This window comes from Myotis daubentonii, chromosome 13 (genome assembly GCF_963259705.1).
Source record: "Myotis daubentonii chromosome 13, mMyoDau2.1, whole genome shotgun sequence".
Classification (NCBI taxonomy): Eukaryota; Metazoa; Chordata; class Mammalia; order Chiroptera; family Vespertilionidae; genus Myotis; species Myotis daubentonii.
The window spans coordinates 33685678-33710888 of NC_081852.1; the positions used below are offsets into that span (position 1 = coordinate 33685678).

The following is a 25211-nucleotide window of genomic DNA, read 5'->3' on the forward strand; positions in this document are numbered from 1 at the left end:
CAAATCATAGCTATATAAGAATGATAGAAGTTTCATGAGAGAGAACAATGTCCTTTGGGACAAAAATTACACTAAAAATATATAAATTTTACTTGGAAGCCTTTTAGTTAACTAACATTTCCACTAAACCCATCCCCCAATGGTCTTTTAGTGCTACATGTGCTATTTTTCTTATTGGGGTAACTTTGGTTAATAGGATCATATAGGTTTCATTTATAGATTCCTATGATACAAGATCTGTATATTGCACTGTGTGCCCTCCACCCAAAGTCAAATCATTGGCCACCATACAATGCTGCAATGAACATAGGGTGCATATATCTTTGTGAATACATGATTTCCAGTTTTGGGGGATATACCTGGTATACCCAGGAGAGGGATTGCTTGGTCAGATGGTAACTCTACCAAGTAAAGGCTACATATGCTATTTAAGCTGTATCCTCTCACTTCATTCTCAGGTCTCTTTGACCTGCAGAAAGTAAAATATGTGCCTTTTAAAGCTGCCTGCCTGTAGGATTGATTTTATAAATACCCACTGAATGAAATGGGATGCTGAAATCTACCACTGTTGTACTTTGTACTTTTGGTATATTTTTAAAATCATAATTGTATTGTATTTTTCTAAATTGGAGGCTATAAACTGCAAGAGTTACTGTGCCACTGGATGTATTTTGTTTCTTCATTAAATGTGCTGGGGTTTAGCCCCAGTGGGTCCAGGGTTCCCAAAGGTGTGGACGGAGACGGCGAAGAATGAAGGACACGAAGACTGCTGATCAGCATAGCCAGATTCTCTCTTTATTGTCCTGTTACATCTGTATTTATACCATTTGATCCTATAAGCATGACTCGATAATCACATCATGGTATGTTTTGGGTCCTCCCTTGACCTACAGTTTCTTGTTTCATGTCCATAGTTTCTTATCTGACCTTTGCCAAAAATCCCATCTCCATCTAGTTCTGTTGAGTTTAATCCTATCCATTCTATTCCAAAGGTTTAGGGCGTTTGTTATCTCCATTCCAAGGTCACTACTCTACTGTCCTGTTAAGCTACAAAGAAGTAACTGAAGGAGATTATCCTAAGTAAAGATTATGTAGTTTAAGCTTTATTGTTCGTAGTTAAGGTGATTAACTACCTGCCTGGCACTTAGTTAAGAGGTTTTACTGATTTATTCCCTTCCTTAATCCTGTTAATCCCTAACTCCAGGGAAAAACCCCTACCTAGGGAAACAACCTTTCTATCTAGCTAGAGGTGGCCTTGGTTAAAACACACAGCGCTAAGAGCGGGAGTAAACATATTAAGAACAGTATGCAATATACGTCATGTCCCTTGAAACATATGCTGTGTAGATGTTTCTTCCCTGCAGTGACTGTGTCAAGCAGCAAGGGTGGACTGGCTTCTGGCATAAATGTATAATTTATTTCTCTAAAATCTGTTGCCAACTTTAAAATGAAAAGGTTACTTTAAAATTAGACTATTAGAAGACCCAGTAACAATGACTCCTTATTCCACTATGCCAAGAATTTGCTGGGGCTGAGGAGCAAATACCACCTCAGAGAGGGTACGTGCACCCCAGTTGGTATCATTCCCATCAGGCTGTTGAAGGTGATCCATAAATAAGTTGGACTATAACTAATGGGTAGGGATACTCAGGTAAAGCTTGAGGAATGGAGACTCTGGATGCAGGGTCTCATTGTGCAAAGACCTACAGGTAAGACAAAATCACAGTGATTCTGTGGTGGAGAAGAATCTATAACAATAAAAGCATAATATGCTAATTAGACTCTAAGTCCTTCTGGACGACCCTCAGGACGACCTTCCGGATGAAGCCTGGGCTGCCAGGGGGGAAGCAAGCTTCTGCAGCTGTGCGGGCCGAGCCCCTGGCACGAATCTCGTGCATCGGGCCTCTAGTAAGAAGTAAAGCCAAACAACAAATCCTGGTTGTATTTGCCTCATTAAGTTTTGTGGTGGTTGTTTTAATCCAAATGAAAATATATGACCAACTCCCGTCACATAACAGCTTTCTACTCAAACAATCTTGTGAGCACCAAGATATGCCCAGCTTTCTTTCTCCTTTGCTAGCTGGGGCATCTGTTGTCTTCGACATTCTTGCTTAAACTTACCACTTGCATGCAATTACCAACCTGAACTTTATTGAGCTCTCTGAAACGCTTTTTGTTTTTAAATAGAGTAACTCACTTGCACATACAATTTAAATCCTAGCTTGTAGATAACTTAATGCATTAAGGCGTTTTTAAGGAGGAACAACAGATGTATTTTCTCCACAGGGGCTAAGACGCTAATAGTCATAAATTGGTCCAAATGTGCTGCAGACTGAATCTGGGTCTTCTATTTCTCTATCCCAATGCAAGGACCCTGAAGTTGGTAATTGTGGACTTTATACGCTTTTATGTAAGGCTTGCAAGGGTTCTTTTGAGTCACTTTGGGTCTGTGATTGTGGGCAGCTGTCCACTCTCCTTTGTGTAATAAAGGACTGTGTTTTGCTCTGCCACAGTTCTGGTGTGCTACTGATGAAGTGAGAATCGACAGATTTCCTTTTCTTTTATTTTCAGCTCACTCCAGTTGGCACCACGATATTTACAGGATTTGCAGGAGACAATGGAGCTACAGACATCGATGACGGCCCAAACGGACAGATAGAATATGTGATTCAGTATAATCCAGATGATCCGGTATGTAAATAGCTACTTGCAGGGTGACTTCACTCTGAGTAATAACATCGATGCTTACTTCTCGTGATATTTATTATTTATTCTATTAGAACCACATAAGTAATAATAGTATAATCAAGTACTGTCTCAAAATTGCATTCTTTTAAATGTGGGCTATGCTTTGAAAAACTAATTTTTGGTGGTATTTGTAGGTAATAATTTAAAATGTGTTTTAGGCTTAATATGGCATTTTTACTAAATCTCCATGATGTTTGTGGATTTCTAAGCATTCTAAAAAAATCATTGGATGTGGTACAACCAGTGTGATTCACATGCTCTATGGAACTTACGAATGAATGCCACAGCTGCCACTTCCCTACTAAGGAAACCTGAGGTGGAGAGGAGGACAGAGCCCTCTGGCTATGGGTGTTTTAGGCTGTGAACTTATTTCTTCAAATCAGGTATTTAACACAGATGAAATCAGAATTGTTTTGCTGAAGCTAAAGCTGGTGTTGTGCCTGCCATCTTGTCTTCCTCTTTTCCCAAGACAACTCCTCACATCATGGGCTTCCCAAAGCATAGTTTTAAACTCACTTCTTAAATGAAATTTCTAAAGGAATGCTTCTCCTTTACATTAATATTAGGAATATAAAAAGTGGTGAAGATAATATTATATCTTTATTTTTATATCATATATTTCTTACGTAAGCTTATACAAACAACAGAAATGCCTGTGCTTGTTCAGGCTAAACATTCACAAAAGATCTCCATCACAAGTTTATTGTGAGAATTAAGTGAATTGTGAATGAATTTTCTCCTTTTATTCTCATAAATCAATCAGTTAATTCTCTTGCAAAGAAGAGAGAACAGGCTCATAGGTGAAGTGATTTACCTGGTATCACGCAGCCACTTCTCAGCTATAGAGTCAGGACTCTGATTTCAGAGTAGTATGTGCTCCACTCTTTCTCTGTTGTGTTCTAATAAAATTTTCCAAAAAATTGGAGAATGAAAAATGAAAGAAAAAAAAAGCCCATGGGCATAGTAGGGTCAAGGGAAGACGGGGAGGGCGTGGAGTGGTTTGTTTTTCCCTTAAGAAGTATGTCTCCACGTGAAACCAAGAGATGGGGAAGTAATGAGAAAGTGACAGAGAAGGACAGTAAGGATGAAAGGTTACACAAGAAATGGAGTGGAAAAGATCAAAGAAATAGAGGAGAAAAGGGCAAGAGAAACAGGTTTTCCTTAAAAGTACAAACAGACAGCTGACTGCACATTTTATTTCTAATCCATTTATTTTCTTTACTGTTTAGGTTTTTAAAAGAATTAATTATATGTGCGTGCCATGTTCCTAGCTTACAGTTTATGAAGGTCATTTCCTAATCTTTACTCCTCAAGTTGTATAAATGAAACCTCCCAGCCAAGTATGGAATGGCTAAACCAGGAAAACATTTCTTACATTGCTTTAGAAAAAACTATTCAAGGTTTGGATATAGTGGGAAACAAAATGTATTACTTAGAAGCCATCTTTTTGAAGTTTTGTGAGGCTGAAATTCCTTGTTAGCTGTGCAGTAATTCCTTCTGAATGCTTTTCCCTTTCAGGGAACTGTAGGCTTGGCATAAAATACAATATATACATTTTACTGCCTATAGATTGCATAAGCCAATCAGCCACATGCAGTTTCCAAATTACAAAAAAAGAAGAAAAAGAAAGAAAAATGTCCTTCAGCAAGCTAGTAGTACAGAGGAATAAAGACATTCTCTGTGCACGGTTCTAATTCAATGAGGCAGAATAAGACATCATGACAGCACTTAACTTAGGATCTATTGGGGGAGAAAACATTAACCCAGTCATATCCTTGCAGAGAGAATCCATCTTTAGCATCATAGAAACTTGGTGTAAACCTCAGTACCAGATTTTTCTCTTGTAAGATCTCTGAGAGAGAAATGCCTGGTGGTATTAATATTCAGCCACTCTTCTATTTTTATATAGTAATTCTCCTCAACTAGAGGCCCAGTGCATGAATTCGTGCATGGGTGGGGTCTGGCCCACCCGGCCCCAATTGGGGCCGGGCCTGTCTGGAGGAGGAGACGGTGGGAGGTTGGCGGGACGGCCCATCCCGATCAGGGCCAGGCTGGCCTCAGGGAGGAGCCATGGGCAATTGGCCAGTGGGCCCTGCCCCTGATTCGGGTGGGAGGGCCCATTGGGGGCCAGTGGCCAAGGGGAGGGGCCACAGGCAGTTGGCTGGCTGGCCCTGCCCCTTATCTGGGGGGAGGGGCAATCAGGGGCAGGCTGGCTGAGGGGAGGGGCCGTGGGAGGTTGGCCAGTTCTCTGGCCACAGTGGGCGTCACAGTGACTGATCGTTCTGGTCATTATGGCGTTATACTCGCTGGCTTTTATATAGATAGATGGCATAATATTCACCTACTAACTTCTTAATTTAAAAAAATTGTATATACTACCAATATATTTAACCTAAAAATGTGGCTACCTCTGGTTTTTGCAACCACAATTGTAATTTCTTTTAGATTAATATTACACTGTAGGATGAACCGTGAAAAGAGTAGATTGCTCTATTCTACTTAAAAATCTTAGAGTTTTATTTGTTGTTGTTGTTTTAATATAATACTACATTAATCATTAACAGAAATTACAAATTAGTGACCTGGATTTCAACATTTGGTTGGCCACAAATCATTTTAAATAATTTTTGAGCCAATCATGAAATTTCACATTCAAAACATGATTTCTCTTCTCTCTTAAGAAATAGAAATAATTCCAAAAAGATGATCAAATAGAGTTGCTCTGCTGTGTTCTCATGAGGAATGAATTTCCACCACTCAGAAAATATATGTATAGCTGCTTATACTCCAAGGGGTTTCATTCACTTACAGAATCTGCTTTATCCTTATAGAAATTTGCAAAAGTCACCTCCTTACAGTAATACAAATTATTTAAATCAGTTCTTCCCATTATTTCAAACAATAGCCTTCAGAGTTTCTGATAAGAGAAGTCAATAGAAATTTGAATCATATTTCTCAGTATGTTTTCAAGATTCTTTTTTAATCTTGAGTGTTTGGCAACTTAACTATGGCATGCCAAATTGTAGTTTTGTTTGTGTGTGTGTTGTTTTGTGTGTGTTGTTTTGTTTGTTTTTTTAATTATCTATTTTGAAATAGGTTACTGACATTCTTTTTTTTCTTTATTGATTAAGGTATTACATATGTGTCCTTGTCCCCCCCCAATGTCCCCCACCACCCCCACTGGTGCCCTTACCCCCCTGGTGTCTGTGTCCATTGGTTAGGCTTATATGCATGCATACAAGTCCTTTGGTTGATCTCTCCCCCTTACCCCTGCCCTCCCCTACCTTCCCTCTGAGGTTTGATGGTCTAATTGATGTTTCTCTGTCTCTGGATCTGTTTTTGTTCATCAGTTTATGTTTTTCATTATAATCCACAAGTGAGTGAGATCATATGATATTTATCTTTCTCTGACTGGCTGATTTCGCTTAGCATAATGCTCTCCAGTTCCATCCATGCTATTAAATCTCTGCATTTTTATTTCACCAGTTAAAGAAATTATCAGTCATTATTTGTTTATATTTTTAAGCATATTTCCCTGACACTTCATCCTCTGAGATGGAAATTACAGGAATTTCAGGCATTTCAATATTTCTCCATAGGTACAGGCTTTGCTCAAATATTTGCAATAGATTTTAATCACTTATCTGCAACTGTCAATTTTCTGTTGATCTATAGTTAAGGTTACTGTCTTCTCTGTCATCCCCATTCTGTTATTAAACATATTCAGTGTGTGTGTGTGTGTGTGTGTGTGTGTGTGTGTGTGTGTGTGTGTGTTTTAATTTCAGATAGTATAATATTCAGGTCTTGATTTTCCACATTTTTATAGTTTTTTTTTCTTGGTTGTGCTTTTCTCAGCTCTTCACCTACAGTGAGAATATTATTTTTACATCTCTTAATATAGACATAGTTATGAATAGCTGATTTAAAAGTCCTTGTCTACTTCTTCAAACATTGGTCTTCCTTGATACTTTCTCCTCTTGAAAAGCGATCACATTCCTGGTTCATCGTATGTCAACTTGTTTTGGACTCTATCCTGGACATTGGAAATGTTACATTGTGGAGAGACTCTTGGTTTCATTATATTCCTCCAAGAAAAATTTTGTTTTGATTGTTTGTTTGCTTATTTTAGCAGAGACCATTTTATCAATCTTCTAAATGGCATTAAAACACAGAGTGAGTGATGTAAGGAATTTTTTATGGATAAGAGACTGATTTTATAAGTTATATTCTTTTGAGTTATGAATACACTGTCTTACACTGAGGGAAAGAATGTTGGAAATTGCCCTTATGATATGCATGTTACCAGAAAAAAACACAATCCCTAACAGGGCAGGAGATTTAACTAATGAGCAGCAGTTCCCAGGTATGAATAAAAGGTAAACTATAACACATGATTTTTCACAACAACAGTGTTTCAATTTAATAGCTGGATTTAATACTTGAAAAAGCTTAGAATACAGAGTGGACACCAACGTTGAAAAGGGATATTATGTAGAATGATTGGAATGTTTGAGCGATGATAAAAACAAGTGCTGAAAAGGTGATATAATAACAGGGAAATTTTTCAGATACCTAGACTTTGATTTAGAAATAACCTAAGACTATTTTTTAAACAATCACAAGGAACAGGATTCCTGGTTACCATTATCAAAAGACTGATAAAACCCATTAATCAAAATGAAAAGTTTTCAGAAATAAGAATAGTAAATCTGAAGTGTACACTCACATTCTATTTTCAGGTAAGAAGCATGCTCTCTGTAACTTTCAAGGGGACTAAACTACAGTATCAAAATCCCTAATGCATTTTGAATCTTTGTCTTTACTTATTTTCAGACATCCAATGACACCTTTGAAATTCCCCTCATGTTGACTGGAAATGTAGTGTTAAGGAAAAGGCTCAACTATGAAGATAAAACACGCTACTATGTCATCATTCAAGCCAATGTGAGTATTCAATTCCTCTCACTTTTCTCCTATGAACTTACGAAGTCAATAAGTTGCTTAAAATGCATAAGTTCTCTGACAGTGCTCAGTATAGTTTGCACTTCCTCTTTTGGAAAATGAAGTAGCCCTGGCCTCAGTGTAATTTGTATAAATATTCTTCTACCTGGCAAATGGGATGGGATAGGGGAGAAGATTGTTTCCACTCACTGTAAACTTCACTCTCTCAACCACTTGCACCCCCTGCTCTTCCATGATTGGCTCTTAGCTCATACTGAAGTATCTCTCAAAGCAGGGTCCACCAAACCATTTAAGCCAAATCACCATGAGAGCATAGTAAAAATGCAGATTCCTTGACCCAACCTCAGGTTCTATGAATGAAAATTTCAGAGGGTAGAAATGCATTTTTATTAGTTCCCCAGGACACTCCAAAGTGCACTAAAAGGAGAGATCTACTGAATTGGTAATCTTTTCCCTCATGGCTATCGTTTATTGTATAAATATTCACTAAACATTAGCTACAATGACCATATCATAACCATGGTATGTGGACAGTAGTAACAGAAAGCCTAAAAAACAGTTGCTTATATAACTGTAACATTTATTATTAATATTGTTATTATTTAATAAAAGCCTTAGATTGATGTGTCTCAAGGCGTGGTGTGACAGATTAAGTATATAAACATAACCTGAAATTTGGTTATGTTTCCCATGCCTTGTCTGCTGGCTGCTTGTGAATATTATACGCATTAGCAAAACTGAGTGTAAGCAAGTGGAAAGAGTGCTAAAGACTTTTGTTTTTAGAGGTTGATTCTGTCTCCTTTTATTTGAGAGAGCGCTGTCCCAGTGTCCTTTCCTACCCAGCTTCTCCTTATAGACGTTTATCACATGAGCTGGCACAGCAGAAAGGAAAGTTGAGGAAGTCTATCTGTGGTTAAGGGGGAGGAGACAATCATCTCTGGATGACAGCAACTATGGTTCATCTTCTGGGGCTGGGCACATTGATGACCTGAAAAAATAATGTTGGCACTAAGAATACATTTTAGGAATAAAAACTAACAAGGCTACCAGAGATAGCTTTAAACATTTTTTTAAAAAAAAACCATGACAAGTGACAGGGATATTCTGAAAAGATAGTGAGACTCCGAAGACATCTTGTGTCTTTAAGGACCCCTATGCATTGTAATCTTATTCATATAGCAGAACAAATAGACAGGAGGGAGTGGAAAAAAGGGAAGTATCCTCCATTAGCTACTCTGACAAGTTTATAGTGGTCTTCCCTTATCTGTAGTTTCCCTCTATGCCATATATATATTTCAGAGAGGAAGGGAGAGAGGGAGAGGGAGAGAAAGATAGAAACATCAATGATGAGAGAGAACCATTGATTGGCTGTCTCTGCACACCCCCTAGTAGGGATGAGCCCACAACCCGGTCACGTGCCTTTGACCAGAATCAAACCAGGGACTCTTCAGTCTGCAGTCCAATGCTCTATCCACTAAGCCAAACCAGCTAGGGCCTCTTTCTGTGGTTTTGATGCCAAAACTTCTGGTTTGATTGGTCCAAAACTTTCTCCCAAAACTAAAGAATTGGTTTTACAGGCAAAGATAGTAAAAAGAAGCAAAGTTTATTGAAAGATGGATGGACTCTCTGCTGCAGGGAGCAGCAGGAAGGGGGCCCATGTGGGTTGCTTGTTAAAATTCTTTGTCTGAGGGGAGATATACATATATTTTCTGGCTTCTGATTGGTTCTTTCAAAGAATTCTGCCTTAGCAACATCCCTACATTTTATGAATGAATGGAATAGATGGACAGGATGGACCTGAGGACCTGATTGACGACTGCCACTTCAGGTCCCAGGTGATGTCACTGTTCCTGCCTAGCTGGGTTGCCCTAGCAACTCCCTCCTGGCTGGGTTCAACTCTAGGTCATTTTGTTTGTCCCTGTGTGTGTGTGTGTGTTTTCTTAGAGCAAGGTACAGTCAGCAGGCTGCAGCCTAACCATGTCTGCAAGGTCCTGTTACTCTAGGTTTTCCCTATTCTCCCTTTCTCAAGGTCCAATCCCTGACTGCCTAGCCCTCTTCTATCGCCTTATTTTCAGTTACCCTTGGTCAAACACAGTCAGAAAATATTAAATAGAAAATCAAAATAAACAATTTAATAAGCACTTCATAAGTTTTAAATTGTTTGCCATTTTGAGTAGTGTGATGTCATGCTTTCCCGCTTTGTCCTCCCCAGGAAGTAAATCATCCCTCTATCCAGTGTATCCTTGCTGTGTATTCTACCTTTTAATTAGTCAACAGTAGCCATTTCATTGTCACAGCATCACAGTGATTATGATAAGTAATCTTTATTTTAGGTAATAATGACCCCAAAGTCATTCACACAACTTTTATAGTAATTTCTAGTTTATTATTATTGTTGTTAATCTCATAATGTGGCTAATTTATAAGTAAAGCATTGCCATTGATATGTATGTAGAGGAAGAGGCATAGCATATGCAGGGTTTGGTATTATCTGCAGCTTCAGGCATCCACTGGGGGAGGTGCAACGTATCCTGTGTCAAAACCCAAAATTCAGTCAAGTTCATTTCATGATCTAATTAGCTTTATTAAGCAATTTATGAATCTGGCAACATCCCATCCAGCAAGTAGAAGGGTGCTTGGAGGAGTTGTCTTAAATGGATGATTTTATAGGAAGAAAGGTGGGGCAAATAAGCTATTAGCAAAAGAAAAGAAATAATTATTTTTAGGGCAGAACATCATCTTTTTAGAGGCAACAAAAAGGCCAGGGCTTGTTCAATCAGATTGCTTCTTCCTCCTTTGGAAAATGAAGAGAGTCCTTGTGATGGATTACTTTACCAAAATTCAAAAATCCCAGACTGATTAAGATTAGATATCTGGTGAAGGTCAGAACTGCAGTTAGGTCAGGTTATAAACCTAGATTTGATATCATGGGCTTTAGCACAAGTGATGCCATTCTGGATCTGTGCTATTTTTTATTTGTTTTTAATAGGAGCAAATTGTCTATGTAACAAGGCATCACTAAATGGCCATTTCTCTCTTTCTTAGAGTATTTCATCAGAAATACACATACACACACATATTTACATGTGTTTTAGTAGATATAAATAGAAATCAAAATGTTAAAGCCAAACTTTTAGACGTTCATTGAAAATTCTTAAGGTTTGTTTTGAATTCATTGTGGGTTGTCTTGATGTCCAGTGGAAGAAACAAGAGTGAAAACTATGGACACAGGAAAAAGGAAGATCTATAAGATCTCAATACTGATCCCATAATGCTGAATTTTTTAAAAAGAATTTCTATGCAAATAGATATATGAACAAAAGATACAATCTCCCTTTCAGACTCAAAATCTCTAATATAATTCACAAAAAATGTCAGAGTGCTACGGCATGTATCTGAAAGCTAGTTTGTATTGTGCTCTTTAAAATGAGCTAATTTTTTAAAAAAGAAATGCAAGCTAACAAAAATCTTAATTGCTGCCTAAACTTAAATATTTATAAAGACATCTGGAACAATTTGTATTCAATTTGCTAGACTACTCATAACTAGGGAGAGAGTGATAAGTTTTTAATGTGTCAGGGATAAAATTATGAAATAGAAGTATATGAAATAGAAGAAAGGAATGGAGTGGATGAGAGGTTGAAAGATTTTAATCGATCTGAAAAAAAATTTTATTTAAATTTAAAGCATACAGTATTAAATGTGAGCAGTAGCTATAGAAGATAATAACTTTGGGGTATTTTAAAAATTTTTCAGAAATATATATAATGATGTTAGAGAGAGGGAGAGATAGAAACATCAATGATGAGAGAGAGAAGCGTTGGTCAGCTGCCTCCTGCACACCCCCTATCCAGCCAGATGCTCAGGCATCTGCATTGACTTCAGATCTAACTGTGACTTCCAGATTCATGGGTTGATGCTCCACCACTGAGCCACACAGGCCTGGCAGAATATATTGTTTAAAGTTGTAGAACATACTGAAATTAGTATCTATCACAATTTATTCAACTATACTTAGATTCTGTTTGTTTGTTTTTGCATTTGGGTATGGAATTGAGAGTTCCCCTCATGACTATCATGAAAGGCAGTGAGTGAAGTTTAGTGGTCAAAGCATGAACTCTAGAACCACATTGGTTGGATTAAAATCCCAGCTCTGCCATTTACTAGTTGTCTGACTTTGGGGATATTCTGTCAGTTTCCTAACTAAAATGAAGATATTAATGAAACATGCCACATAGGGTTCTTGTCAGAATTATCATCTTAGCAAACAAAAATGAACTTAGATTAATGCTTGGAATATATTTTGAGATCATTACAGTATAACATAAGCCACTAAAGTACTTCTAATTTACTGTTTAAAATGAGTAATTTAAAAATAGAATAACTATGAATATATATATTAATATATATATACACATATCCATTCATTTACTTTTAATGTTAGTAGATAATATATTTTTTTCCAATGTTGCAATATATAACAGTCCCACAAATTATAAAGAAGACTGTCTATAGTCTCTACTTTTTTGATATGTAATTTACTGAAGACACTAGTTTATTAGAGCTGAAAAGCTGGCTCATACTTGCTTGAGGGTCAATTGTGAGTACTTCTTCCCAACTCTGAGTTCACTGACCTCACATTTGTGGCCATAGTGAAAGAATTTACAATATTGCAAGTGGCAGATACTACAAATCAGTATTTCTTATCTCAGAGAGCTGGTTGTTAAACATTTTCTAGTTTGTATATACCAATATCTATATAGTTTAATTGTTGTGTTTATATAGGATAATGATATCATATATAAAAATTATCTTTCTTATTCTTTTATATTTTTATTACTTTATTAATAGTATGTAAATAAATGTAGAAACTAAACTATGAACATTAAAAGCTTCTGCAAGTTGCCTGGTTGGTGTGGCTCAGTGCTTGAGCGTTGACCCATGAGCCAAGAGGTCACAGGTTGGATTCCGAGTCAGGGCACATGCCCAAGTTCTAGGCTCCATTTCCAGTGTGGGATGTGCAGGAGGCAGCCAATCCAAGTTTTTCTCTTATCAATGTTTCTATCTACCCCTCTCTCTTTCTCTCTCTCTCAAATCAATATGAATATTTTCTTAAATATATTTTTATTGATTTCAGAGAGGAAGAGAGAGGGAGAGAGAGACAGAAACATCAATGATGAGAGAGAATCATTGATCATCTGCCTCCTGCACACCCCACACAAGGAGATCGAGTCTGCAACCAGGCATTTGTCCTGACTGGTAATTGAACCACAACTTCCTGGTTCATAGGTCAATGCTCAACCACTAAGCCACACTGGCTGGGCAAGAACATATTTAAAAAATAAAAATAAACATAGCCTCTTCAAGTTATAAGGAGAGTTTAAATGTGAACTATACATTTTGACTTTAAAGTATATGGTATCTAAGAGGCTAGAAGTCTGGTGAGAAATACTGAAAGTTACTCAGCTTTGGCCTGGCTTTGTTCATGGTGCAAATATTTGATTGCTTTGCAAAAAGAACCACTCAAATTTTGAGGGAAGTTATTTTTATCCATGTGAACATGTTATATTCTTGAGTAAGTTAGAAGAGTTTTGGTTGGCCCACATTAAAAAAAAATATCACTTGTTTTCTTTTTCTTTTATTTTATTTCATTTCATTTCATTTTATTGTCTAAGGTATTACAAATAATAGTACATATGTTTTCTTGATAGTATTTACAACATTATCACCCACACTTTTTTATTTTACATATGAATATCAAATGAAGAAATGATTAGTTATAGAGAAAAGAAGAAAAAATCTCAGAAAGGAATTTCAGAGAAATGTAAAAATCAATGGGGTTTTCTTTTATTGACGTTTCCAATACATTCTATTAGCACAGATTCTAATTTTAATGTTATCCTAAGTCACAAAGGAATCAAATTCATCTCTATACATAGATTTTCTTCCAAGCTACTGTCTTTTGTATTACTTTAATCCTGAGGAAAATACTAAGGGCTATTTACTCAAAAGCTCTTAAATAATTGTCAGAAAAAAAAGTTTACAGTATTTTCTCCTAATGGCTAAGCATATTTTTTAAAAAGTGTGTGAACTGTAGGAGCAGAAACCTTTTTCCTCATTCCCTTCTAGTTTTTTGGGGCTAGTGTAATAAGACATATTAAGAGGAAAACAAATTTAATTTTATATGTACATGAGCCCCATAAAAACTATAAGACTAAAAAATCAAACAACTTCTATAACTTTAATCAAGGAAACAGTAAATTTGTAAAGAATTGGGAAAACAAATGCATTAGGGTTTAGGGTAATAAATTAGTGAGGATTAAGAAGGCTTGTTTAGAGCCATCTGAGTCCTAAAATCCCTATTTCTGGCGATAAGGATACTTTCTATGATCCTAGAATGGATAGGTTACTTTACATATGAAAGTTTATTTTCTGCTTTCCGGAGTACAAAGGAGGGTCAAAGTGTTATTCTTGTACCAGCTGTTTCATATGTAATGTTAATTCAAAATAAATAGTATGCCAAAATGGCATATGCCAGCTCTCCTTCAACACATTGCAATTATATGGGCTTGGATATAAAAATGATTTCTATAGTTTTAGATTCAAACTATGTAAACAACTTTTCAGAAGTAACCCCCACCCTGACCTATCGACTGCCTACTGATGATATGTGGAATAAGTGCTCATTTTACACCCATTTTTTGGAGCTCTGCACATTTCTTGGGCATATTCTTGTAAGGGGAGCTGAAATGGGAAGATGGCAGGTTAATGGTTTAGCATTTATAAAATGTTCAAGTAATGAAGATAGGAAAGCATGTGGACTTATAAACTATGATACTATTCTGTCTACTAGAATGTATAATTTTTTAAAATAGGTAAATGTTTCAAATAAAAATACTATTTCAAGAAGAGAAGAAAAAGAAAAAGGAATACTTTTTAAAGTGATTTAGACCAAGGCAATCTTGTTACAGCTGTTTTTCTTTCTAAATATAGAAATTTAACAGAATCTTGTTGCTAAGATAAGTTTTAAATTTTCAGTCAGTGATAGTCCATCTATCATTGGTGAGCAGAAGAAAGAAAAACCCCTCTGAGGTCTTGGTTAACTGAGTTAGGGTCAAAAGACTCAGGGCAACTCTAAATATGTTGCAATTTTTTTTTCTTTCTCTACTGCAAATACCTGATAAGGAAATAAAAGAGTCTTTAAAATATGTATCTATCAGTGAGTTTGGTAAGCTCTTCTAGCCATTTTATTAAATTATAAACTACTTGAATACTGAATATGTAAATGTTCAATGGCTGGCTCTATATTCCAAGTTTCCTATGACAGTGCCTCAAAACTAAATCCAAACTTTGACATGTTTGCCTCACACTCATTTTAAAAGCAGGTCACACATAATTTCATAGTATTTGTTAGACTCCACATCTTTCTGGCCCCACTCAATACAATCACTATTCAACTTAATATACTTCTAAATATAGAGCAGGACATGATTGAGTTAGAAACAAGTATTTGTCTCTAGTTTAATCATAGAATAGTGGGCGCTTAAACTATTTTACACAAATCCTTTCACTTGAGATAAAGGAATTGACATATACTCATCTGACGGTTAGATGTCTTATCGCCTTTATATGATCACAGTTGAAATATTTTTAGTTTTATAAAAATGTGCTTTGTAAAAAAGAATGGACTGTGACAATGATTTAGTTCTCTCTGAGCTATTTTTATGCATATTTTTATTGATTTTAGAGAGGAAGGAGAGAGAGGTAGAAACATCAATGATGAGAATCATCATCGACTGTCTCTTGCAAGTCCCCTATTGGGAAATGAGCCCACAATAGATTCTCTGGCCTTTTCTTTTTTCCCCCTCCTACTTAAAAACTCACATTTTATAGATCAACACTTTGTAAGAAATATATTTTTCCAGCATGAGATAAAAACCTACATTATGTATGTTGGTAAATGCACACCCTCTGTTATGCACTTGTATCTGTTTTATAGAATAGTGACAATGACCCCACGAGTAGAGAATAGTGAGAGATTTGTTGCTAACAGAGTAAAAATAACTAAATAAAAACACCTTAAGATAGGAAACACTCCACTTTGTTGATTACAGTGACCTAGTGGTGACACATAAGGTGTAAGGTGCAAGGCTGAGTAGCATGCAAATGTAGAAATACTGCTTCTGGGATATTAGAACAGTCTTTCCACATTCAAGGTCATATTTAATGTTACTTGTTCAATACTTTTTTTATTAAATTGAGATTGATTCAGTCTTTTGTAAAAGTTCATCCTAAGCAATCATAATTTTAAAATAGGACATTTGATGAACCAGCTGTGTTTGCCAAAATGTAAAAGAAGCCCATGGATTTATGTAAAATTAATATTTTTCTCTATATACTCAAACATTTAAACTCATACACTTAAAGTATAATTTTAAGAAATAAAGAAAAATTAAACACATAGGACTACACCAAGCTAAAATGTTTTTGCACAGAGAAGGAAACCATCAACAAAATAATAAGACAACCCACTGAATGGGAGAAGATATTTGCAAACCATACTTGCAAAATATATAAGGATCATACAACTTAACACACACACACGCACACACACACACACACAATCCAATATCAAAATGGGCGGAATAGACATTTCTCCAAAGAGGACATACCAATGACCCAAAAACATATGACAAGATGCTCAGCATCACTAATCATCAGGGAAATGCACTTCAACAGAAAGGAGACCAGAATGCAGTCAACAATAATGAAAGGAAGGGATAGGGAGTTTTTAAGAGCTGGAATGGGAGTTCTCATGATAAGGAAACAAAACTTGCAAAAAACTTTTTTAGTATCTATATGACATCATGTATATTAACTAAACTTACTGCAATAATCATTTAGTAGTACATGTAAGTTAAGTCATTATGTTATATTCCTTAAACTTATACATGGCTGTATGTCAGTTATATTTCAATTAAAAAAAACAGCAACAAAAAAATAACTGTTCTCTTGGCAATATATGTCAAATGAAAGAGAGAAAAAGTTGAAACATAACTCCCATTACTTTTACAAGAACCCTCTTCTTAGCAATTGTAACTTTATAGAGTCCCAAATAATGGAGAAACAAAATAAAACAGGTTTCATTTAGAAATTTGGAACAATAGGTTATTATTTTGTTGTTGTTGTTGTTGATCCTCACCAGAGGATATTTTTTTTCTATTGGCTTTTAGAGAGAGTGGAAGGAGGGATTGAGGGAGGGAAGAGAGGGGGGAGAGAGAAAACCATCTATGTGAGAGAGATCCATGGATTGGTTGCTCCCTGCACATGCCCCCACCAGGGCCAAAGATGAAACCTGCAACCCAGGTACTTGCCTTTGACAGGGAATCGAACTCAGGACCCTTTGGTGCTAGGGCCAATGCTCTATCCACTGATCCACATCAACCAGGCACACAATTATTTTAATGATGTCAGGAGACTACACGGAGATAAGTAATGCTTTCAAAATAGAATAAATTATGTGGGACATGCAAAACTATTTCTTTAATAAGAGTATGGCAGACCTAGAAGGTTTTATTTTCTTTTCTTCCCTTTATTTTCCTCTTCATTTTTCTTTAATGAGGTATGTTCTTAAAATAACCCAATTTTATCTAAAAAACCTAAATCGCTTAAAGCATAATAAAAGTTAGATTGGAGAATCAAAGATCATCTTTATTTGCTAATTGGTCTTCTCAATGGAGAAGAAAACTTTTTTGTATCTTCGTAATGGGTGGTAGTTCTGCAATTTGGAACAAGCCTCCTCCGGAAGTTATGGTCCTATCCTCCCACAGTGACTCAGATATAGAAGCTCTATCTTTCTTGATGATTATATTTCAAAGGGATGATTCTTAGGTCATTGAGAAGAGTCTTGGATCATAAAACTGGAAAAAGTGTGAGCTGGGATGAACCATGGGGGTGAATATAGCTTTTTGAATTAATGTTTTAATTTTCTTTAGATAAATAGCCAGAAGTAGAACTAATTGTTCAGTTCTGTTGTAGTTCTATATTTATTTTTATTTTTGAATCTTTATAATAATATTATAATAACTACTAGAGGCCCGGTGCACAAAAATTTGTGCACTCGGGGAGGAGGGGGGTCCCTCAGACTGGCCTGTGCCCTCTCGCAGTCTGGAACCCCTCAGGAGATAACGCCCTGCTGGCTTAGGCCTGCTCCCAGGTGGCAGAGGGCAGGCCCAATCCCTAGGTGTAGCCCCTGGTCGGACTCAGAGCAGGGCCGATTGGGGAGTCGGGGCACCGCCCCCTGTCATGCACAGAGCAGGGCGGATTGGGAGGTTGCGATGCCACCCTCAGTCACTCTCAGGGTAGGGCCGATTGGGGGGTTGGGGCACCGCCCCCTGTCACACTCAAGGCAGGGTCGATGGGGAGGTTGCGGCGCCACCCCCTGTCACGCACAGAGCCGCAGGGCAATCAGGGGGTTTGGGTGCTGCCCCCTGTCATGCTGATCCCGGTGCCAGGAGGCCTCTCGGCTCCGCTGATCCCGGTGCTAGGAGGCATATTACCCTTTTACTATATAGGGTAGAGGCCTGGTGCACAGGTGGGGGCTGCTGGTTTGCCCTGAAGGGTGTCCTGGATCAGGGTGGGGGTCCCCACTGGGGTGCCTGGCCAGCCTGGGTGAGGGGATGGTGGCTGTTTGCAGCTGGTCACACACCCTTCAGGGTGGGGGTCCCCACTGGGGTGCCTGGCCAGCCTGCCTGAGGGGCTGAGGGCTGTTTTCAGGCTGGGGGTGACTGAAGCTCCCAACTGCTCCTTTTTTCCTTTTTTTTTTTTTTATTCTGGGCCAGCTTTAGCTTGAGGCTTGGCTCCAGCTCTTAGGCCTCTGCTGCTGAAAGTAGGTTTCTGGCCTTTGCATACAGTGTTGGGAATCTGCTGGCTGAAGTCTGGCGGTATTTGTTACAATGTTTGAAACTGCAGGCTCAGAGGCCTGCAGCCACAGGCGGTGAACGTTGGTTTCCTCCGTCACTGAGGCAAGCAAGCCTCATGTTAGTTTCAAGCTGCCTGGCTGCCGGTCGCCATTTTGGCTGACAGTTAATTTGCATATCTCGCTTATTAGCCAATGAAAAGGGTAGCGGTCGTACGCCAATTACCATGTTTCTCTTTTATTAGTGTAGATACTGTGAAAGATGGTTGCTAGACTTATTATCACGGTGATTCTAATATGTGTATAAATGTGGAATCATGTTGTACACTGAAGTTGAAATAAAATTGTATGTCAACTATACTTCAAGAAAAATTGAATTGGGAGAAGATTCACATTTCAAAAGGGCAGAGAAAATTTTTCAATTGCAAGTTTTCTAAAGTAAATGCTCTGGAGAAATAGAGGTCAGGTGACTGTCATCAGCAGCACCTGTCCAGAGTTTAGCCAAAGTGAGGGAAACATTAGTCCATTGTGTTGGTTGTTTGTTTTTCTTGTTTTTTTCTCTCTCTCAGGACCGTGCACAAAATCTGAATGAACGGCGAACCACCACCACCACCCTCACAGTGGATGTTCTGGACGGAGATGACTTGGGCCCAATGTTTCTTCCTTGTGTCCTGGTGCCAAACACGCGTGACTGTCGTCCTCTCACCTATCAAGCTGCCATACCTGAGCTGAGAACTCCGGTAAATAGACCATGTCCTTTTCATCTTCACTTTCACCTCTTTAACTGCAGTGAGATTCTGATCAAGTATTTTGCAGACATTAAGTGAAAATAGCAAACTTCATTCACTCTATGGGTGTTGAAAATACTGAGGCCCAAAGCCTGTTTTGGGGACTATGTGCAAATTTCTGGTCACAGTGCATAATTATGTTATTTACAAAGTAGAAAGTATCTTATGAAGCAATTGATCAGTTTACACTGAGTTCAGTTCCCAATATATTCTGTAAAACTCTGAAAACTAACTCCAGCATTTCCTTAAATTCATATGTAAAAATGCAGTCCAAAATCAGAGGACACACAGGTCAAAAAGATTCTTTAGCCTCTTTAGGTTCAGAATTGTTACTGGAGGTTATGCTTGGCTATTTGGAGATGGAAGCTAATGAATGCTGAATGCAAATATTTATTCCTTAAATATATTTTAAAGAATTAGGAAGGTAAGGTATGAATACAAGTTTCCTACACTTGAGTCTGCATCTGACTTATAAAATTCTAAAGGAGCTATATCAATGATGGAGAACATTAAACTTTTATTTGAAAGGCTTAATTGAAATAATGAGAAAAAAGTAATACGTTCATTATTATTTTATTTTTCTGAGTTAATGTATATAGCTGGTGTACCAGTGAGATCCCAAGAGAAGGACGCACTGTTATAATAATGACTAAAACCAATGATCTGTCTGACTGTCTAACAGTGCTTGGTGTATTGAAAGAAGTAACAGAAGACAGAGGATGCGTTGGGACGCATTGGATTGATTTCATAAAGGATTTTTGAGCCTCCCTTCCTCTTTCTTCCAGATTACAGATTAAGCATCTTTCATAGTTATATAGCTTCATGCTAAAGACAAGGCTATGCTCCAGATTTGGGGTAAAAATATAAATTATAATAATGACTAATGGTTCAGTTCATCATAAACTGTGCTCAACTCTACAAAAATATTAACTGCAATCCATTTGCATAGTAACCATTGTTATGGTATGTTACAGATGAGCCTTCTGAGGTACAAAGTTTAAGTAACTTTCTGTGGCCTTACAACTTACAAGTAACAAGTGTTTTCCTTTAAAATCATCCATCTGGAATTAAATGTTATGCTATAAATTCTAAAATGGTCAAATGTTATGCTTCATCATAATTTTAACAGATTGACCCATTCTTTGACATTCTGTGAAACAAAGAGGATTTTAATTTTACATACTTAAATAATTATGGCAAATGTTTATCCATTCAAGGTATGTTTTTATTGCCAAAAAATGTAAATATGCATACTTGGAAAATTAGGCAATTGTTCTGATTATTTGTGGCTGCATAACAATTCACCTAACCTTAATAGCTTCAACAAGAATTTTCAAATTTCCTCATAAAGTTGCAATTTTGGCAGACTTGAAGGAACGCCTTGTTTCTGCTCCACATAGAATCGCCCGGGGCACCTTGACTGAGAGCTGGGTCCCACTTTCAGAGTGCTTAACTCAGCAAGTTGATTCTGGCTGTTGTCACAAGCTCAAGCATGGCTGTGAGCTCCAGGCTTTATTTCCATTCAGTGTGGGCCTCCCCTAGGCTCTCTGAGTTCCCTCCCAGCCAGGCGCTGGGTTCCAAGAACAGGCTCCCTGAGAGAATTAGGCAGCACTTTTATGAACTAGCCTTGAAATTTACTTTGCTCTTCTGCTGTTGTCAAACCTCTGCCAGATTCAAGAAATAGAATGATATGCCATCCCATAATGGGACATGTGCCTCAATCACACAAAAGATTACATGAGGAAAGATATTTTACTGTGGCAATCTTTGGAAAATAAAATCAGTCATTGCCCCGCCAGTGTGGCTCAGTGATTGAGCATTGGCCTATGAATCAGGAGGTCAGGGTTCGATTCCCGGTCAGGGCACATACCCCGGTTACAGGCTCAATCCCAGTGTGGGGTGTGCAGGAGGCAGCTGATCAATAATTCTCATCATTGATGTTTCTATTTCTCTCTCCCTCTCCCTTCTTCTCTGAAATAAAATGTGTGTTTTTTAATCAGTCATAGTGCTGATAATTAGTTTCCCTGTGCTCTTCCACATGCTATCTTGAAACCCCTCTGATTACTTATCGTTTAAGAACTGGAGCCAGTTTTTGAAGTTTTATTTTCAGATTGCTGTGTTTATCTCAGTCCTTTCATTCTTTTCTTTTCCATTACATATTTTGCTAAAATTGCTGGAAATTTCCATAAGTAAGATCTTGCTATTTAGAGCGAGAGGACTAACCATTTATGTCAGCTTAACAGGACATGATGACTCTAATTACATACTTGCTGATCCTTTCCTGAATTAATTCTTTAAATTTTGAAGCTTTGACACCTGCTCACCTTCTTTGTAAAATTTTCCACCAATTACCTCAGTGGTATTATTGACTTGAGAAACCATTCTAAGTTTCACTACAATGCTTGTAGAATTTATGAGCTCAGAAAAACTTTGAAAGGTAGGCTAATACAGTTTTCCATTCACGAAGCAGGACATACTAAAAATTAAAATCTACTGTTTATTAAAATGTAAATAATCATGTGTTTAGAGATAAACTTATCTAATAAGTGTTTTATATGTTTTTCTACTTCTGAAAGTATCTTCAGAAAAATTAATGTCTTCACAAACACTAAGATTAATATTGTATGAATATGTAAGTATATAAATCTGGTGTCTCAAGGGTTCTAAAGTGAATTTTAGTCCTCTGCTAATTATTTCTTTACTAGAGGCTCAGTGTACAAATTTGTGCATCAGTGGGGTCCCTCGGCCTGGCCTGCGGGATCGGGCCAAAACCGGCTCTCTGACATCCTCCGAGGGCTCCCAGATTGAGAGAGGGTGCAGCCAGGCCGATGGACCCCACGGTGCACAAATGGGGGTTGGCCAGCCAGGGAGGGACCGTGGGAGGGCTCCAGAGCATGTCTGACCCATGCACTAGTATCTCAGTCTTGATCAGCCAGACCCCAGCAGGAAGCTAACCTACCAGTTGGAGTGTCTGCCCCATGGTGGTCAATGCACGTCATAGCGACTGGTCAACTGGTCGACTGTCTGCCCTCTGGTGGTCAGTGCACGTCATAGCGACTGGTCAACTGGTTAACTGTCTGCCCCTTGGTGGCCAGTGCACATCATAGCAAGTGGTTAAGTGGCCTTAACATTTTATTAACATATTATACTTTGATTGGTTGAACAACCGACAAGACACTTAGCACATTAGGTTTTTATTACTAGTATATAGTATTATTTTGATAAGTATCTATTTGACCCTAATGGATGTTGTATTGTATGCTACTTGAGGAGACTTGACAACTAGAATAAGATAAAATGCTTCTCATACTGGTATATTGTTTATATTCTCACTTTCTGACTCTTTTAAAGTTATTATCCCTAAGTAGTTGAATTTTTCTCATACTGTGAGAAAATTCTGCAGAATTTGGAGATTATAGAATCCATCCCTCTATGTTCTCCATTTTCTATTGAAGCACAGAGACATAATAAACCCTTACACATTTTTTTTTTTCAGAATTGAACACGTGTATACTGGTTGGTTGGTTGGTTGGTTGTTGGTTTGTTTGTTTGTTTTTTCTGAGTAATTTGTTCCTGAATAGAAACAAAACAGTATTAATATGAAAATATTGGCATACTATCTGTGTTTACTGTGCATACCTTCCTTTATTTATTTTGCCTGCATTACTTGCCTACCAGACAAGTCAATTAGCAGATAGAAAACACACTCTGAGTTTCTCTCCATCCCTGTTTTAAAGCCTGGGGTTGGATACCAGGATTGTTTAGCTACAAATACCCACACTGTACTCTTTGCCATAAAGAACTCCGGTTTTCATGTAACTGTCGAACCTACCTCCTCTGCCTTATTTAAGGTGCTCTATCCTTCCAGGGAAGCTTTCTCAGTTATTACAAGAGGGGTGGTGATTTGCAGTGATGTACAACATAATTACCTCTTGGCTTTTGCTCATTAAATGTGTTACAATCTGGGAACTCCCTCCTCTCTTCTGTTTTATTAAACTACTGGTTCTTTTCCTCCCCAGGATGGCCCCAGGTTTCTCCTCTTAAATCATCAATGCCTTTTTTAAAACTGAATTTCTCTTGGATTGATTGATTCATTCGTTCATTATTAAGTCTTAGGGATACATTTAGATTTCTATCCTTTACAACTCTTTTGTAAACTAAATCTGTATCAGTGAGTGTTATTTTTCTCCCTATAGGGATGATTTAGATGTTCTAGATATGTTTTCTGACTTGGAATTTCGCATGAATTCCAAGCTTATCTTTACTACTTTTTCTATATGCTTTTAACTATATTTCCCAGAAATGGTGCATTATCTTCTCTAATGCATTCTGATGAATCCATGCTTATTCTCATGTTGTTACTGTTTTGGGGGTCGTTGCTGATTTGGACCTAGACTTCCATGACCCCCTAACCCAAACTCAATCAATCTCCAAAGATACTCTCTGCACTGCCTCTAAAATGTCACTCAAATACTTACACAGCCAAAATACCCACTTACGGATACGCTCTCAACTCCGGACCCCGGCCTCTGGTCTCTCCCACCTTCCAATATCATCTCACTGAAGTCAGTTCTTTGTTTAAAATACAATTGTGATCTGAGTGCTCACCGGTTAAATTTTAAAACTTCATCTTTTTTATTATACATCAAGTAAGTCCCAAGCTTTTAGCATATTATTCAAAGTCATTTTATGTCTGACCACTTTATAATCTCATCTCTAATTTGCATGATGCGACTTGTCTTGAAACACAGAGCTTTGTATGTAGATACTTAACTTCTATAAGAATCACCCTCCCTTTTCTTCACTTTCTTTCACACATTGATATTTGTTATTCAAGTTGCTGAAATAATAGGTTTCAAAATTAAGCTTTTCTCTGTGTCCTCATGTATTCCTGCTATAAGTATTGAAATTCTCCTTGTGTTACAGTTGTTTACTTGTTTCTCTTTCACTAGACCATATGTTTTTGAATTTTGTATTTGTCATTATATCCTGAGAACCCAGTCAGGTCACATAGTAAATGTTCAGTGTATGTTGAACTGAATTAAATCATTGATTAAAAGTTCAAGAAATATATATTGTGCACTTAGCTACTGCATATAAATAAGCATGGCTTTTGATTGCTCACTCAGAGTAGAGTGTATTTATCATAAATATGCAGATATAAAGATCACATACATATTTATTATATATAACAAATAATATACTTATATATTATTTATATTTATTTTATTACCTATATATGATAAAATATGTTCATTATAATTATATAACCTTCAAATAATATGTAAGATATATATATATTTATATTTATACTTAATTTTAATATACTTTTAGTGTTTTCAAATAAGAATAGAGTAGCAAGCATTACCATACTTGGCCATTGTCTAGTCAAGGATACCCTTCACATAGGAGTCTAATAGGTGGTTTAGATGAAGTAAACATATTTCCCAGTTGCCGTATAGAGTCCCAGTTTAAAATTATTGTACTAGCATATTACCTTCATAATACCTTCTTTTCCATAATGTTACAAATATTAAATTGCATCCCCCCTCAGACATTAAGCCATTTAGTTTCAAAATGTGTATTATGGAGCTCTCTTTGGGCCAGCAATGTGATGGATGGAGAACAAAACAATTGACAATTTTCAAATTGCCCATAACTTTTTTAAAGAGAAGATTTTTATCAAAGTAGATTGAAAAGAAAAATAACATATAACTATAGTCAAAAATGCATTATCTGTCATTTTTCATCTCACCAACAATCATACCCACATGCTACCAGCAGTAAATGATCAC

At 37.2% G+C, this 25211-nt stretch overlaps 1 protein-coding gene across 2 annotated transcripts in view; it reads left to right on the plus strand.

Annotated features, from left to right (window-relative positions):
- Positions 1-25211, plus strand: part of PCDH15 (protocadherin related 15) — a 681342-nt gene that overhangs the window by 310010 nt on the left and 346121 nt on the right. For both annotated transcript variants that reach the window (XM_059662693.1, XM_059662692.1), the window contains exons 6-8: positions 2572-2691; positions 7582-7692; positions 19198-19368. In XM_059662693.1, the coding sequence (XP_059518676.1) occupies positions 2572-2691; positions 7582-7692; positions 19198-19368 (402 nt within the window). The remainder of the gene's footprint in view (positions 1-2571; positions 2692-7581; positions 7693-19197; positions 19369-25211) is intronic.